The following is a 17,470-nucleotide window of genomic DNA, read 5'->3' as shown; positions in this document are numbered from 1 at the left end:
ATATACAGCAAAATAAATCTACACACAAACACACACATATCACATATGCCAACATGAGTTGCATTTGTACATGCATGGAATTGTGTGTGTGTGTATATATATAAAATATATATGTATGTAACTTAAATTGGGTAATTAGTTCCCCCACTTAAAATCTTTCAATGGTTTCCCTATGTACTTTGAAAAAAAAATTCAACCTTCTTATGCCTATCTTCCCAGCTCCCTCACTGTGCTCCATTTCTTTAGTTTATCGAATTTGTCTCAAGACCTTTCTTACCTCAGGGCCACTGCCCAGACTGTTTGCCCATTCAGGAAGGCCTCTCCCAGTCATTGCCTGCTGACCCTTTATCCTCTGATCTGAGCAAGAGTGAAACTGGACACAGTAGTTCATGCTTGTAATCCCAGCACTTTGGGAGGATTGCTTGAGGCCAGGAGTTTGAGACTTGCCTGGGCAACAGAGCAAGACCCCATCTTTACAAAAAACTTAAAAATTGGCCAGGCAGGGTGGCACACATCTGTAGTGCCAGCTACTTGGGAGACTGAGGTAGGAGGATCATTTGAGCCCAGGAGTTTGAGGCTGTAATGACCTGCGATCGCTCCACTGCACTCCATCCGGCGTGGTCAGCAAAACAAGACCCTGTCTCTAAGGAAAAAAAAAGAGTGACACTGCTTGAAAGATGTCTTCTCTGAATTAAATTAGATTCTCCTATTTTCTTTTAATTGTCATAGCATCTTTTGATTTCTTTCAAAGCCCTTACCATAATCTGTCATTATAAGTTACCTTGTTACTATCTGTATTGTCCACTAGGTAGTAAACTCCATGAGGACAGAAATTCTGTAAATTTTATTCACTGTGGCATTACTAATGTCTGTAATCCCTAACAGCAAATAACAGTGCCCACTAAATATTGAATGAGTGAATAAGTAAGCCTGTTTGTTTCAGCCCTCTGTGTATTATAGAAGACAAGAAAATGAGATGGCCTCTGTAAAGAATGCTTGCATACATTCTTGTACCATAAATGTGGTCATTCCCTTTTCTATACTTTAACTGTCTCCCTCTACCACTTTTCTTTTCTGTGCTTAAAAGGTACATGCTAAAATGTCTTCATCTGATCTTACAATTCAGTCAGGCAAATTTTCGGCTCAGCTTCCATTGTATTATATTTTCCTTCCTTCTGTTTTGTTTCTTCCTTTCCACTTAAATTGCTGTCTTAAAAATTACCAGTTAATTATTCTTTGCCAAACTAAAAGCCTTCCCTCAGTTGTTATTCTGTTTGACTTCCATGCTAATAACTCTTCCTTCAAAATTCCTTTCTTATTTGGCTCTCTAACTTGACTTCTTCCAAGCTTAGTTTTCTTTTCTCACTATTAATTTTCATGTCTCTAGGTATCATTTCTCTGCAAGTACTCTCACTGACTTCTCAGTTGTCTTAAGGTTTTGTCCCTTATCTAGATATCGCTATCAAAATGATGAGGTCTGGTTTTAGCTGCTTCTTTTACTGCCTTCTTTACTTATGTTTTGATATCTCTATTGTTTTCTTACTCAGGCTCAAAATCATAGAAATCACCTTTGTCCTATTTTCCTCTTTTATGAAGCAGTGTAGCATAATGATTAAGAGCATATATCTGGAGCAAAACGCCTGGGTTCAAATCCTGGCTGTATGATCTATTAGTTTAGTGACCCTAATTTATTTATTACTGTTACCATCTTATCTGCTAAGTCTTATTAATCTTTTCCCTTTTTTCTCACTGCCACTTCCCCAGTTACAACTATAATTACCTTGTTGGAATTATTATAGTAATCTCAAAACTGGTGCTATTTTTGTTTTAAAAGATAACTTGAACACAAGAACACAAGTCATTTATGTTTATATTATGATGATTTTAAGTCAGTTTTCTAGCAATATGTATGCATTGCTAAAATTGCGGTTTTTAAAATTAGGCATAAAGTTTCAGTCCCTCTGACCTTTCCTCTAAAAGTTCATTGTGCATTTTTCCACTAGGGGGCAAGATAATGTCATGGGAGTTAAATACTGCTTTAGGAAGAATGATCATGTAGTTATTGCTATGCCATATCTGGAGCATGAGTCGTTTTTGGTAGGTTTTAATATTTCTTGAATTTTTATTAGCTGAATATTTCATTGCAAGCAATATTTGTAACTCATTTCATTCATTATTTTAGGACATTTTGAATTCTCTTTCCTTTCAAGAAGTACGGGAATATATGTTTAATCTGTTCAAAGCTTTGAAACGCATCCATCAGTTTGGTATTGTTCACCGTGATGTTAAGCCCAGCAATTTTTTATATAATAGGCGCTTGAAAAAGTAAGTATGAAGAGTTACTAGAAAATATTTACCCTATTTCTCTTTTAAAAAACAATTTTGTTGTCTATATTTAAGGTATTGAACATGATGTTATAACATACATAGATAGTAAAAAGGTTACTATTGTGAAGCAAATATTTCGGTTACCCATTTTATTTTTGTTTTTATGGCAAGAGCAGCTAAAATTTACTCATTTAGCATGAATCCCATATACAATACAGTTTTATTACCTGTAATCTTCAGAGTGTGTGTTAGGTCTAGATTTATTTATCCTACATAACTGCTACTTTGTATCCTCTGACATATATCTCTTAGATAGAACATACTGCAACAGCCATGCACAGATTATTTCTGTTTCAGTTTCTTTGTGATTGGGAAGGGAACTGTGGTGAAGAAGAAGATAAAATTGTATTCATGGAACAGTGTACATTATTAAGGTATACCTTGATTCAGTGGAAATAGCCTGAACTAACAGACTTAGAGTCTAATAATTTTTGACCTTAGACATGTCTGTTACTCTGGACTTCATTTTTCTTTGGACCACATGATAGCCAATTTCCTGTTTTAACACGAAAGTTTTATTTTATGTATACTTTTAATGCTGATTATAATTATAAGCTGAAAATAACATAAATACCTCTATGTAATGGATCGTATTGAACATAGTAAGATTATAACTTCTTTTTTGAGCTTTTATACCCCTGACTTAAATTTTCTTTAATTGGATCAGATTTTAAAACCATGATTTTAATTTTTTAAACTTGCTTAACTGGAAATTATCTGCTATGATGCCATCTCTGCCACCATCAGAGAACAAAGGATTGTGTTTTTGTTATATATTCCTCTTCTGCCTTATGAACCCAGACCACTGGAAAAAGAGAACATTTGATTGATTGTGGGACACCTCTTAATTTGCAATCCAAGTTAGCTGTTAAATTCTTACTTTGTCTGGAAAACTTATTTTTTTTTCTTTTCCAGAATGCTATAAATTCCCCCCCCCAAAAAAACAGCAGAATGTTGTAAATTCCTAATTGATCCCAAAAGAATTACAGTTTTATGAGGATGGTTTGAGAGTATTACAATGTTACTAAGCTTTAATTGTTACAGATAAGTAAAAATGCTTAATTTTGTCTCTTAGGTATGCCTTGGTAGACTTTGGTTTGGCCCAAGGAACCCATGATACGAAAATAGAGCTTCTCAAATTTGTCCAGTCTGAAGCTCAGCAGGAAAGGTGTTCACAAAACAAATCCCACATAATCACAGGAAACAAGATTCCATTGAGTGGCCCAGTACCTAAGGAGCTGGATCAGCAGTCCACCACAAAAGCTTCTGTTAAAAGACCCTACACAAATGCACAAATTCAGATTAAACAAGGAAAAGATGGAAAGGTTCTCTCTCTTTTATTTCTTAAGTACTGACACTGTTTTAGAAATGTACTCCTTCAGCCAACAGAGGGAGATACAATACTAGGATAGTACTTGTAATTTTAAAAACTTTTTTTTTACATTTGTTATATGTATTCAGTTGATTGATTTTTCACTAAGATTTGTACTGAATCATTTTGGTTACTATTTTAAAACTAAAATTTAGTTTGTCAGTTTATAACGTTTGTCATTACCTATTATGAAATCATATTTTATGACAAAAATGGAAAATATTACATTTTCCTTGCATGTTAAAAAGTTCAGATTATCCTTTTTAAAAGAAAGCATTAGTTATAGGGGAGGAATTCTGAAGTGTCTATCTCCATTTTAGCTGCACAGCAAAATGTAACATCCATGCAGGTGGTTTTTGAATTTTTTTAGTTACATATATTTGTGGACTATGATAACATTGTATGGGTGTTGAATTCTGTCTAGACTATTTTCTCCTTTCACAGAAGTGGTTTGGTGCCTGAGAATGACTTGGATGCAGCTGTTTTTGTTTCATCTCACTTAACTCTTTCAAAACTATGGCAGAGTACAGCTGGCAGAAAGTGTTACAGATATAATCCTTATTTTCCTTGTTTTTGTTGGTATTGTAGGAGGGATCTGTAGGCCTTTCTGTCCAGCGCTCTGTTTTTGGAGAAAGAAATTTCAATATACACAGCTCCATTTCACATGAGAGCCCTGCAGTGAAAGTAAGTAATGTAGCTTAATAGCATAATGGTCAGTCAGTCATACACTGAAGAGAATTTAGGTAATAACTAGATTAACATTTATTATCAGAACTTTTTTTAAAGTAGAGTTTGGCTTTGGCAGAAGGTATTACTGCTTTGAGCATTTAGTCAAAACTTGTTTTCTCCAGTTTTTTTCTGAACTTTTCTGGTGGAATTTTTTCTCATTTTTGGTTAGCTGACTATTACTGCTCTTTCTCTAGAGGAACATTTAGAACATTAAGGGCTTTTCTGTCATTGCTAGAGTGTGAGCTCCATACAGCTAGCCAACTGTTCTGACACATAGTTGATAGTGTAAAGATGTTTGTAAAGTTAACAAAATCATCATCAACGTAGATGATTTCAGATTGACTTAGGATATCTTGTGACAGCTAGACAGCATGAGCAACAAATTAAAACTGTGATTTTAGCCAATGTACTTGTGCAGTTTACAGTTCTGAAATGGAGTTAGACACTAGAACATAACTGTTTTATACTTTTGTAATATATCAGGAAAAGTTCTAATAAAGTATAAGTCAAATATTGGCCAAGCTAGGACCAATGAGTAAAGTTTAACATAAGGTGACTTTGCAGAAATACCCAAGAAGACCTTAAACATTTTAATAGACAACTGTTTATTTACCGTCCAATAGCCATTCAGCAGTTTTTAAAGTTATGCTTCTGCTATTGCTTTTTGCCATACTAGCATTTTAGGACATCGTGTTAAATGTCATGAAAATAGAAAAATAAGACTTTTCTTTTACAGCTCATGAAGCAGTCAAAGACTGTGGATGTACTGTCTAGAAAGTTAGCAACAAAAAAGAAGGCTATTTCTGCAAAAGTTATGAATAGTGGTGTGATGAGGAAAACTGCCAGTTCTTGCCCAGCTAGCCTGACCTGTGACTGCTATGCAACAGATAAAGTTTGTAGTATTTGCCTTTCAAGGTAATGTGTTTTGATGGTGTTATAAAATCACCAGCATGCTGCCATTAGAAATTGCATTGATTTGGGTGGATAATTTTGTGAGTGCAAGGGATCAATACAGATCAGTGCATTACAGTGGGCCTTGATGCACAGCAGTGGTATCTTGAAGAGCAAATGATAACAGTTTTCATATATTATTTATTTAATATGGATATACTCTGGAAAACACATTTGCTCTTATATGCAAATAAGTGGGACGGGGTGGCTTTTAGAAGCTTCGAATCACACATTTTGCTTGCTGATGTAATCTTTTCTGTTTTCTCCTTTTATTCCCATTTATGTGGAGTAACCAGAACCAAACAGTAAGAGCTCCTCTCTTACTCCCACCTCCAACTCTTTGATTCATAAATTTCTCCCTTTCCTTCAAGACTTGGCTTTCATAAAGCCTTTCCTGATTAACTCACATATATAAGTGTATCTGCGATCAATTACTCCAAACAGAAATGAATTTTTATACCTGTGAATTGCTATTGGGTTCTATTTTCTATTGTGGCTCTTATTATCCACTACTGCTTTTCTTCTTGGAGGTTATTTTAAAACTTTTCTGGAGTAAGTCCAGGGAACTAGTAGAGGGGTAAAGAACAGTAGAAGAAAATCGAGGCTTTTATCCCACTAGATTATCATTTACTTCATAGTAACACTTACTATATAGGTATCGAGGCAAAATTTACTGTGAACTAAATTGATGAATGTTGTCTTTTAGACTTACATAGTTCAACTTTAACATAATTAGAGAAATCTTATTTCATCATAAGGCGTCAGCAGGTTGCCCCTAGGGCAGGTACACCAGGATTCAGAGCACCAGAGGTCTTGACAAAGTGCCCCAATCAAACTACAGGTATGTTGTACTGGAAATACAGAACCCAATTAAAATGGATTGTCCCAGATGTATTTTATTTTATGATCTTTGTCTATTTATAACTAATATTTGAGCTCTTCTGCTTTTATTTAAGTTATGTAAGCAGTTCTAGCAGTGTGGCATTCCTATTTTGAGCTAATGCTATTCTTTATGAAAGTTTTAATCCTAATGTTGCCTCTCTTTTTTTTTTAAACAGTTTATTCCATAGATTACATTTTGCGTATTTATTTACAAGATGATCTTACCATCTTGTAAATAAATACGCAAAATGTAATCTATGGAATTTTGTTGACATCAGCTTTGTGGGGAAAAAAATTATGTTTAATAGTTTTGCCAACCAAAGACTTAAAGCATTTTATTTGCTTGCTTAATACCTCAAAATTTCCTGTGATGTAGATATAATTGTGTTTGATTAAAATTATTTTGTTATATAAACAATATAATAGCAGTTAGAAGGTTTTGAAAAGAAAACGTCTTCCATAATCTAAAAAGTTGTCATGGAGCTGGAATTCAGGAAACATCTTGAATGAATAGATGGATCCTGCTGTTCACTTGGATTATGGGCTTTGAAGAAATGCATTCATTCATTGAATGTCTGTTCTTGCTTGCTAATGATAAAATAAATAAATAAATGAGACCATCTGTTCACACTCTAATCAGGACACACCATCAAATAATTATAAAATAACCTGTTGAGTATGGTAGTAAAACTTATACAAGGTATTTAAGGAGTATCTAACTATCCTAACCCAAAGAGATTATGAAAGAAGTGACCTCTTAGAATGTAAATTGGGCTGGGAGGTTAGCATAGAGGCATGAGCCAAGGAACTCAAGAAACAGCATACAGAAAACTAAAAAGGTTTCATTTTGGCCGGGCGCAGTGGCTCACGCCTCAATCCCAGCACTTTCGGAGGCTGAGATGGGCGGTTCACCTGAGGTCAGGAGTTTGAAACCAGCCTGGCCGACATGGTGAAATCCCATCTCTACTAAAAATACAAAAATCAACTGGGTGTGGTGGTGTGCACCTGTAATCCCAGCTACTCGGGAGGCTGAGGCAAGAGAATCACTTGAACCCGGAAGGCAGAAGTTGCAGTGAGCTGAAATCACGCCATTGCACTCCAACCTGGGCGACAGGGCAAGACTTCATCTCGGAAAAAAAAAAAAAAAAGTCTAATTTTGCTAGAATATTAAGATGCAAGTTGAGGAATGGTGAGAAATAAACCTGGAATGAGGTAGACAAGGTCAGACCACAGTTGTTACAGTTTGGACTATATACTGTACATATAATCAAGTGAAAGAAGTGGCAATGGTATATTCTAGATGGATCATTCTGGCAGGCGTTCAAACAGTTTAGCTTTTGGAGAGTGGTGGCATGAATTTTTCCAGGTGAGAGGATGAAAATGTGAATGAGGGTATTGGTAATAGGAATAAAAAGAAAAGTGAAGGGTTGGAAAAGGCAGAGCTTGGTGGATAATTGGATGTAGAATTTGGGTGTGGTATGGTGAGGGAAGAGGGCATTCAGGATGTTTACCAGATTCCTAGCTTGGGAGACTTGGATGTGTACCAGTAACCAAGGTGGAGAGTAAAGGAGAAGTAACTGGTTTACAGGGGAAAGTAAGGTTGGTTTTGGGTATAATTGGTTTGAGGTATTTGTGGGACATCCAAATAGAGATGTCCAACAATCAAAGTTAAGTCTGATGCTCAGCGAAGGAGCTGGGCTAGAACTGCAGTTGAATGTCATCATTATATAAATGACAGTTGAAACCATGAAGTGGATGGACCAATCAGGGAGAGTATACAGAGGGAGAAGTTAAAACTCTGAGGAACATTAGTCAGCACTTAAGGCTTGGAGAAAGCATTGAAGGAGCAGGCAGAGGTACCAAAGGAACTAAGAAAGGCAAGTGGGGCCGGGCACAGTGGCTCACGCCTGTAATACCAGCACTTTGGGAGGCCAAGGCAGGCAGATCACTAGGTCAGGAGTTTGAGACTAGCCTGGCCAATATGGTGAAACCCCGTCTCTACTAAAAAGTACAAAAAATTAGCTGGGCATGGTGGTGCGCACCTGTAGTTCCAGCTACTGCGGAGGCTGAGGCAGGAGAATTGAACCCAGAAGGCAGAGGTTACAGTGAGCCGAGATTGCGCCATTGCACTCCAGCCTGGGCAACAGAGTGAGACTCCCTCTCAAAAAAAAAAAAAAAAAAAAGGTGATACGGTAGCCGAAGGAACGGAGCAAATAACCTGGTGATACCAGGAGGTCAACAATTAGGAGAGATGTCCCTTTAAAAAAAAAAAAAAGAGCTTTTAACATCAAGTTGAGCTGGTTGTAATCTTTAACAGCCAAAATTAAGAAGATTAAAGTTTCTATAGTGGGAATGTAAATTAGTACAACCACTATGGAAAACAATTTGGATGTTCCTCAAAAAACTAAAAATAGAGCTACTACATGATCCAACAATCCCACTGCTAGGTATATACCCAAAAGAAAGAAAATCAATGTACCAAAGAGGTGTCTGCACTCCCATGTTTGTTGAAGCACTATTCATAATAGCCAAAATTTGGAAGTGACATAAGTGTCCATCAACAGATGAATGGATAAAGAAAATGTGGTACTTACACACAGTGGAGTACCATTCAGCCATGAAAAAGAAGATCTTGTTGGCCGGGCGCGGTGGCTCAAGCCTGTAATCCCAGCACTTTGGGAGGCCGAGACGGGTGGATCACGAGGTCAGGAGATCGAGACCATCCTGGCTAACCAGGTGAAACCCCACCTCTACTAAAAAAAAAAAAATTCAAAAAAAAAAAAAAAAACTAGCCGGGCGAGGGGGCGGGCGCCTGTAGTCCCAGCTACTTGGGAGGCTGAGGCAGGAGAATGGCGTAAACCCAGGAGGCAGAGCTTGCAGTGAGCTGAGATCCGGCCACTGCACTCCAGCCTGGAGGACAGAGCGAGACTCCGTCTCAAAAAAAAAAAAAAAGAAGAAAAAGAAGATCTTGTCATTTGCAACAACATGGATGGAACTGGAGATCATTATGTCAAGTGAAATAAGCCAGGCACCGAAAGACAAGCATTGCATGTTCTCACTTATTTGTGGGATCTAAAAATCAAAACAATTGAACCCATAGAGAGTGGAAAGATGGTTACCAGAGGCTGAGAAGGGTAGTGGGAGGGTGTGGGGGACGTGGGGACTGCTAATGGGTACAAAAAATAGTTATAAATGAATAATCCAGCATTTTGGGGGGCCAAGGCGGGTGGATTGCTCGAGCTTAGGAGCTCAAGACCAGCTTGGGCAACATGATAAAATCCTATTTCTACCAAAAATACAAAAAAGTAGCTGGGTGTGGTAGTGTGCACCCATATTCCCAGCTACTCAGGAGGCTGAGGTGGGAGGATCACTTGAGCCTGGGAGGCGGAGGTTGCAGTGAGCTGAGATCACACCACCACACTCCAGCCTGGACAACAGAGCCAGACCCCATCTCAAAAAAAAAAAGAATGAATAAGACCTAGTATTTGATAGCACAGCGGGGAGACTATAGTCAATAATTTAATTGTACATTTTAAAATAACTAAAAGAGTACTTTGGGAGGCTGAGGCAGGCAGATCACTTGAGCCCAGGAGCTTGAAACTAACCTGACCAATGTGGCAACCCCCCCCCCCCCAAAAAAAACCCATCTCTACTAAAAATACAAAAAAAAAAAAAGAGCTGGGCATGGTGACACGCCTGTGATCCCAGCTACTCAGGAGGCTGAAGCATGAGAATTGCTTGAACCTGGCAGGCAGAGGTTGCTGTGAGCTGAGACTGTGCCACTGCATTCTAGCCTGGGCCACATAGCGAGACCCGTCTCAAAAAAAACCAAGAAAAGAATATAATTGGATTGTTTGTAACACAAAGGATAAATGCTTGAGGGAATGGATACCCTATTTTCCAGGATGTGATTATTACACATTGCACGCCTGTATCAAAACATGTTATATACCTCATCAATATATATACCTACTGTGTACTCAAAAAATTAAAGTCTTTACAGCCACACACAAAAAAATAAAATACTTTTTAAAAAGTTTCTATAGCAGCAGTTGGTGCTAGTGGCAGCTGAAGAAGAGCTTCTAATGTTCATTACTTTTCACTAAAATGAAAGCATTTTGACCAGTATGGTATGTAATTCTCAAGGATCATTCAGATTTTTTCCCTCTTAGCTGTTTTTGGATTCCTTTTGATCCTATAAAATGTTCATTTACTTATTGTTTCCTAATGATTAAGTATCCTTTTAAATTTACCAACATGTTTTTTAAGAAAGAAACATCTTTTGCAGTGAGGATTCTCAGTCCTGGTTGTACATTAAAATCACCTGAGGAACTTTTTTTAAAACATTGATGCCTGAGCCCTACTTTGGAACTGTTCAATCAAAATCTCTGGGTCTGGGCATCTGAATTTTTTAAGGCTCCCAAGGTGATTCTAATGCATAGTAAATGTTGAGGACTATTGATTTAGATGATAAAATTATACATTTGAAATGTATTTTTAAAATTTGTCTTCTATTGCAGCAATTGACATGTGGTCTGCAGGTGTCATATTTCTTTCTTTGCTTAGTGGACGATACCCATTTTATAAAGCAAGTGATGATTTAACTGCTTTGGCCCAAATTATGACAATTCGGGGATCCAGAGAAACTATCCAAGCTGCTAAAACTTTTGGTAAGCAGTTTTGTATTATAGAACAAAACAGAATGCCTTTGATTATCTCCTACAAATTACTTAATAAATTAGTATGAAATTTTCTTTACAAATAAACATTCAGTCTTGATAAAGTTCTGTAATATTAAGTAGAAAATTCTTCAGTTGCTTGAAAATAAACGTATCACCTCTCCTCTATACATATAATCATTTAATCTTATTAAGCACAAGTAATACACTTTTGCGGTATTTAAAGTTTACCTGTGTAATTTTGTAAGAATAAGGAGTAAAATCTTAACGCCTTTTAGTTATGGTTTGACTTTTATTACATACATTTACCTTTAATAATATGTTTTACTTTTTTATTGTATTTTAAACATCAGATGTACTACGTCTTGGTACTTAGAGTGTCCTTGCCTTAAATGATCTTAGGCTGTACTAACAAGTAAACAATTAATTATTAATACAGTATAATAAGGATTAGGGAAGAGAATAGAAATTTGTGTTGTCAGGTTGTGTAGGTTTATGGTAGCAGAGAAGCAGAATGCATAGAAGGCCTTAACTGATGGGATATTATTGTAAGCATATATTGGACATGGATGTCATCTCCTTAGCACGCAAGTTCTTCAAGACTGGGGTGTGCAGTGTACTTCATAGGGCACGTGAGAATTATCTCAGCCTTGCTGTGGCCAACAATCTGAACTCAAATGCCTGTTTAATGTTTATTTTCCAAGCTCAGTTATAGTTAATGCTTTCCAAGGAATAAGTGGGATTGAGTCAGCTTACTACCACACAATACAGAACACCCCAGGAGATAAAGGTTCAACCAGCCTACCTTAAGAGTAGCTGGGCTGCCTTGTGCTCAGCCCCAGGATCAGTGGGTCTTAACCGGGGTTGCCTGTCAGAATTATCTGAGAATCTTTAAGAAATACATATGCCTGCCCACTCTGCCTATTCTTGGAAAATATGATTCAGAAAAATAAGATACTTAGGAAGGCTCCAGCCTTGTTAGTTTGAAAAAACAAGTGATTTTGACTAAGAAACTACAGGTGTTTAAGAACCACTGCAAAAATTACTGCCGTAGCTTATGCACTAGTGCTATAGTCCAATCTACAAGAAAAACTGGGTGGTTGTGAAGAAAGCCTCTTAATAGAGGCTTGCCAAAATATGTTTCTACAGCAAAGTCGGTCCACAATTTGTAACTATCTTGTACTTATTGTAAGAAAATTTTATTTGAAGATAATAGGATGAAATAATACAAGGGAAAAGTGACCATGAGTGGAAAACAAGATTGATATCTTAGAAATGGCATTCTTACATAATAATAAACATAACAAGTATGTTTATTCTCAACTGAGAAAACTTTCATCTACTATTGAATAACTTGGTGAGAGGTTTATGAACGTGAAGTTTATCAGCCAACACCAAAATATTTTATTGAAGAGCTTGAATCCTCCCCATTGGTAATCCAAGTTATAGTCAGGGCCAACAATGGAAGTACAACATCTGACACAAAAACACTCCAGATCAAGTGCCATGATAGCAAGCAAGAGATTTTAGAGATTTATCATTGTAATACTTGTTCTCATATTTGAAAAAAAAAAATAGGACCAGGCGCGGTGGCTCACACCTGTAATCCCAGCACTTCGAGAGGCTGAGGTGGGCGGATCATGAGGTCAGGAGATGAGACCATCCTGGCTAACATGGTGAAACCCCATCTCTACTAAAAACACAAAAATTAGCTGGGCATGGTAGCATACACTTGCAGTCCCAGCTACTTGGGAGGCTGTGAGGCAGGAGAACCACAGTTGAGGCCAGGAGACGGCAGTTGCAGTGAGCCAAGATTGCACCACTGCACTCCAGCCTGGCAACAGAGCAAGACTGTCTCAAAAAACAAATAATAAAAATAATGCCATAGGACTTGTCTCAGTTGTATTAGTATGACATCTGTAGTTATTTTAGTCAGATCTTACTATAACTTTGGACTGAGTATCAAAGCCTCAAAATTTCAACAAACACAACTGTGTTCCCCTTTGTAACCTAAAGAAATGACTTAGCTGAGATTAGCAGTGAGATCACCTTTACTTCTCTCGTCTGTAACCTACTCCACTGTCCTCAGCCCTTAAACCTGGCTCCATTGTGGGTTGTCATTTAGTACTCAGTGAATTGTATTGGATACATTAAAAAGAAGTCTTGAGCTGAAACAAATTCCTGATACATAGTAGTCTGTAACAAAGTATGTTGACGATTGTGTTAGTTGGAGTTATTTTTCCTGAATATTATAAATGAATCTTCTTTTTGGTCATATAAAAAAAGCATATTGTATAACTTGGGGACATGCTATAACATATACTATTAATTATTTTATGACTTCAGAACAAGCTAATAAAGGAATAAAACTATGTGAGTATTCCCCTCTGGCTCTGATTTTCCAGAGAGAATAGGAATGATAGAATCAGTTCAAAAGTGAAAAAGGATTGGCATATTGTATCCTCATAGAATTTGGTTTTTGGTAATTGTTTCTTTTGTTTCCTCCCTCTCCCTCCCCTCTTTTTCCCCTGGCTTAGTTAAACACCAGTCCAGTAGTTAGTTCAGAATAGGTAAAGGTAACTTTTTATCATCCTCAGCCAGATTAATGACTTTGTTGACAATCTACATTCCCAGAAAAGTATCTAAATGTTATGGTACTTATTGTTTAGTACATTTATGTTTAATAAGTAAATGCAAGGCAAAAATAATACATGATTGCCATTTGCGTGATTAACTTCTTTTTGCACATCTGATAATAAACCCATCAGGAAGTTGTTTCAGACATTTATATTTTTAAAAACTGAGATATAGTTTGTTTATTTGTTCATTCAGAAGCATTTATTGGGGCTTTATGTATGCCAAGTACTATTGCAAGTCTCTGCTTTGACAGAGCTTAAATTCTCCTGAGGGAGAGAACATAAATACTATGAGAAATGAGTGGTACTGAGAAAGATAAAAGGAAAAGGGGAGGGAAGAGGCTCATTTAGAATAGGTTGGTCAAGAACAGCATCTCTAAGGATGTATGTTGTCATTTGAACAGAGTTGTTGAAATGAATAATGCCTTTTTGTCTAGTCCAACAGACATTAACTGACCACCTAATATGTACCAGGCATAAGTTGGGTTTGGGGGGTTCAAAGATAGGTAAGACAGTTCCTACCTTCAAAGAGCTCACAGTCTACTAGGTGGGACAGACATATATAGGATAGCAAAAATAATAGAACTCCTCCCAAGATACAGTAGAAGCTGAAATTGATCAATTCTCTCTGAGGGTGTCAAGCCTGAGGTGATTCTTGATCTGAGTGGTGATGCCAGTGAGAGTGTCCTGGGCACACAAGGGGTGCAGGGCATCCTAGGCAAAGACAGGAGTCATGTAGTCGAAGACATAGAAGACTGGAAAGGAAGTAGAGTAGGGGCGTGGGAGCTGCAGCTAGTTAAAGATTGTAGAAGGATAAGATGAAGCTTGAGAAATTGGCAGAGTCAAGTGAGTGCCTGGCATAGCTTAGTAAGTCACTGCTTTCTACTTACTATCTCCCACTTTATCTCCCACTATGCAATTCAAATACAACTTAAATATAGCATGTGGTGCTCTATCTCACTGTATGTGTGTGTGTTTGTGTGTCCGTGTCCATAAAGCATATGTTTGAACTTTCATGTTTCTCATGAGAGAGGCTTCTGATATACTCAAATAATAAAAGGGCTTTTTCTGTTGTTGTTTTTTTATTCTTTTGCTTTTAGGGAAATCAATATTATGTAGCAAAGAAGTTCCAGCACAAGACTTGAGAAAACTCTGTGAGAGACTCAGGGGTATGGATTCTAACACTCCCAAGTTAACAAGTGATATACAAGGACCTGCTTCTCATCAACCAACTGTTTCAGAGAAGACTGACCATAAAGCTTCTCGCCTCATACAAACGCCTCCAGGACAATACTCAGGGAATTCATTTAAAAAGGGGGATAGTAATAGCTGTGGGTGTTGTTTTGATGAGTATACTACCAATTTAGAAGGCTGGAATGAGGTACCTGATGAAGCTTATGACCTACTTGATAAACTTCTAGATCTAAATCCAGCTTCAAGAATAACAGCAGAAGAAGCTTTGCTGCATCCATTTTTTAAAGATATGAGCTTGTGATGATGGGTCTTCATTTAATGTTTACTGTTATGAGGTAGAATAAAAAAGAATACTGTGTAATAGCCATAAGTTCTTGTTTAGAGACCAGAGCAGGATTAATAATTTATTTTAACATTTTAGTGTTTGGTGGCACATTCTAAACTATAGATTAAGAATACTTAAAATGCCTGGGATAGTTGTTGGGACTAACAACATGATTTGAGTTAAACCTACCTAAGTAGATTTTAGGTGGGTTCCTTATTAGGTCAGATTTTTAGTTTCCCTAATTACCTTTCACTGACATATGCAGAAAAAGGAGCAGTTTTAGTTGTAATTAATTAAAATTAACGGATGTGATGAGGATTAAATGAATCAAAAGACTTAATTTGTAGATTTTTTTAGAGTTATGAGCTATGTATACTTTGGGGAAACAACCTGGTGCTGGTCCTCTAACAATGTAAGTAAAGAAGATAATTTCCTTTTCTAGAGGTACATATTACGCCTTTTATGAACACTAAAACAATGAGGAAATGTTGGTCATGGGGCAAAGTATCACTTAAAATTGAATTTATCCATTTTTTAAAAACACTTTATGAAAGCATTTTAGTGTGAATTGCCATTTTTTCTTAATGGCTTCTCAATTTTCTTCCTTCTCTGCCCCTACCAAAAACATTCTCCTTGGAAATTATATGGTGCTGACCACAAAGTTTCTGGATGTTTTATTAAATATTGTATGTGTTTACAGTTGGGAATTTAAAATAATATATACACTGGTTGATAAAGGGAAGCTGCAGGACCAAAGTGAAGATTGATAGTCCAAATGCTTTTCTTTTTTGAGGTGTATATTTTTTCACACCATCTTAGATATAATTAGGTAGCTGCTGAAAGGAAAAGTGAATACAGAATTGACAGTATTATTGGAGATTTTTCCTCTGCATAGAGCCATCCAGATCTCTGTATCCTGTTTAGACTAAGTCTTAGGTGGGTTGGGAAGAGAGAAAATGAAGTAGGCAAAGAGAAAAGGACCCACGATAGAGGTTTATATTCAGAAATGATATGTATCAATGACAGCATATCAAACTTCCTATGGGAAAAAGTCTGGTGGTTGGGTCAGCTGACAGATTTCCCATTTAGTAGTCATAAAATACAGAAATAGTTGAGGGACATATATTCATTTTGTTATTTTGAGCATTGGTAGGTCAGTATATCTACCTAATCTGTTTGGTAATTATAGGATATATCTGTATAAACCATTACCATTTATCTGCTCTGTCTTATGCCATAATCTTAAAAAGAATTGAATGCTCTTGAAGTTGAATTTGTATATTTAATAAAGTTATCCTTTTATATTTTTTATGTCAGAGTACTCATTTGAAAAATAGCATTTTTTTTTTAAATTGACCACTGGGAATATTTTTCTTTTGAGATGGGTGAATGGTTATATTTCTTCAGCAAATAGGTAGCATGTTAATGAAACAGTCATGTTAACACATATTCAGAAATTAAAGAGAAAGAAAAATTTACCAAAAGGGTAGATAGGGAGACATTCTCTAAGAAAGTTTAAAATTCAGGGCTGTTGTTTTAACTTTCCATTAATGGCAAAGAACTTGATTGATCCTGAGGGGGAAGTAAAAGGGAGCTAGTGTTTTTAAAGATACCTAGTGTTACAAATTAGTTCTCGGGGAATTTCAGTCCCACTGAAGAATATTGCCTCAATTTTGGACAAATATTCCCCATGTGCTAAATCAGAATTGGCAGGGAGCTTCTATATGCATATTCTTTAGGTTTTTACGCCTTCTGAAGACCATTTTTAAATAATGGGAAGTGTTTCTAAAAGATTTGAATCAGGCAAAATAGTCATTTCTAGGGATAGACTAAGAAGGTAACTAGTTAATGCCATTTCCTCTTAATCAGCTATTTTCACTGTCAGTTTTAAAATTCCTACTGCTCAGGCTCGATAAAACTGTTAAGGGTATTTTCACTTAAAAGCCTTAGACATTTAGAACTATTAATATAACAAGCTACAAGTATTGGTTTTGAAACAGGCTGAGCTCTAGCATTTTAATGAAACTTTTCCTTATAAGGAGATGATTGTAGTTGTCTTAATGACCTAAATAAAAATGTGGTTCAATAATGGTTATTCCAAGAATTAATCATAGTTTATTTCAAGATATGAAACAAGTCATCAAGTAAAACGTTAATCTTAACTGTTCCTGGCATCAGCATTTTAGGGACAAAATAGTGTTACAGATGTCGGGATATTGATTGCATAAAATCTTGAAACCCACAAAACTCATAGGCTTAAGTCTTAGTAATTTCTGTTGTTTATGTAATTTCAGCCCTGTACGTCACTGAAAAG

General features: G+C 36.5%; 1 protein-coding gene across 3 annotated transcripts in view; it reads left to right on the top strand.

The window, feature by feature from the left end:
• Nucleotides 1-16,457, top strand: part of CDC7 (cell division cycle 7) — a 26,930-nt gene extending 10,473 nt beyond the window's left edge. For all 3 annotated transcript variants that reach the window (XM_017855798.1, XM_017855796.1, XM_017855797.1), the window contains exons 5-12: nucleotides 2,004-2,097; nucleotides 2,183-2,325; nucleotides 3,464-3,713; nucleotides 4,349-4,444; nucleotides 5,226-5,404; nucleotides 6,199-6,281; nucleotides 10,843-10,992; nucleotides 14,738-16,457. In XM_017855798.1, the coding sequence (XP_017711287.1) occupies nucleotides 2,004-2,097; nucleotides 2,183-2,325; nucleotides 3,464-3,713; nucleotides 4,349-4,444; nucleotides 5,226-5,404; nucleotides 6,199-6,281; nucleotides 10,843-10,992; nucleotides 14,738-15,132 (1,390 nt within the window). In that variant the 3' untranslated portion in view covers nucleotides 15,133-16,457. The remainder of the gene's footprint in view (nucleotides 1-2,003; nucleotides 2,098-2,182; nucleotides 2,326-3,463; nucleotides 3,714-4,348; nucleotides 4,445-5,225; nucleotides 5,405-6,198; nucleotides 6,282-10,842; nucleotides 10,993-14,737) is intronic.
• The last annotated feature ends 1,013 nt before the right edge of the window (nucleotides 16,458-17,470 follow it).

Source organism: Rhinopithecus bieti, unplaced genomic scaffold (genome assembly GCF_001698545.2).
Source record: "Rhinopithecus bieti isolate Rb0 unplaced genomic scaffold, ASM169854v2 scaffold_41619, whole genome shotgun sequence".
NCBI classification, from domain to species: domain Eukaryota; kingdom Metazoa; phylum Chordata; class Mammalia; order Primates; family Cercopithecidae; genus Rhinopithecus; species Rhinopithecus bieti.
Note: the sequence above shows the minus strand (reverse complement) of the source record. Positions and strands in the feature narration are given on the sequence as shown.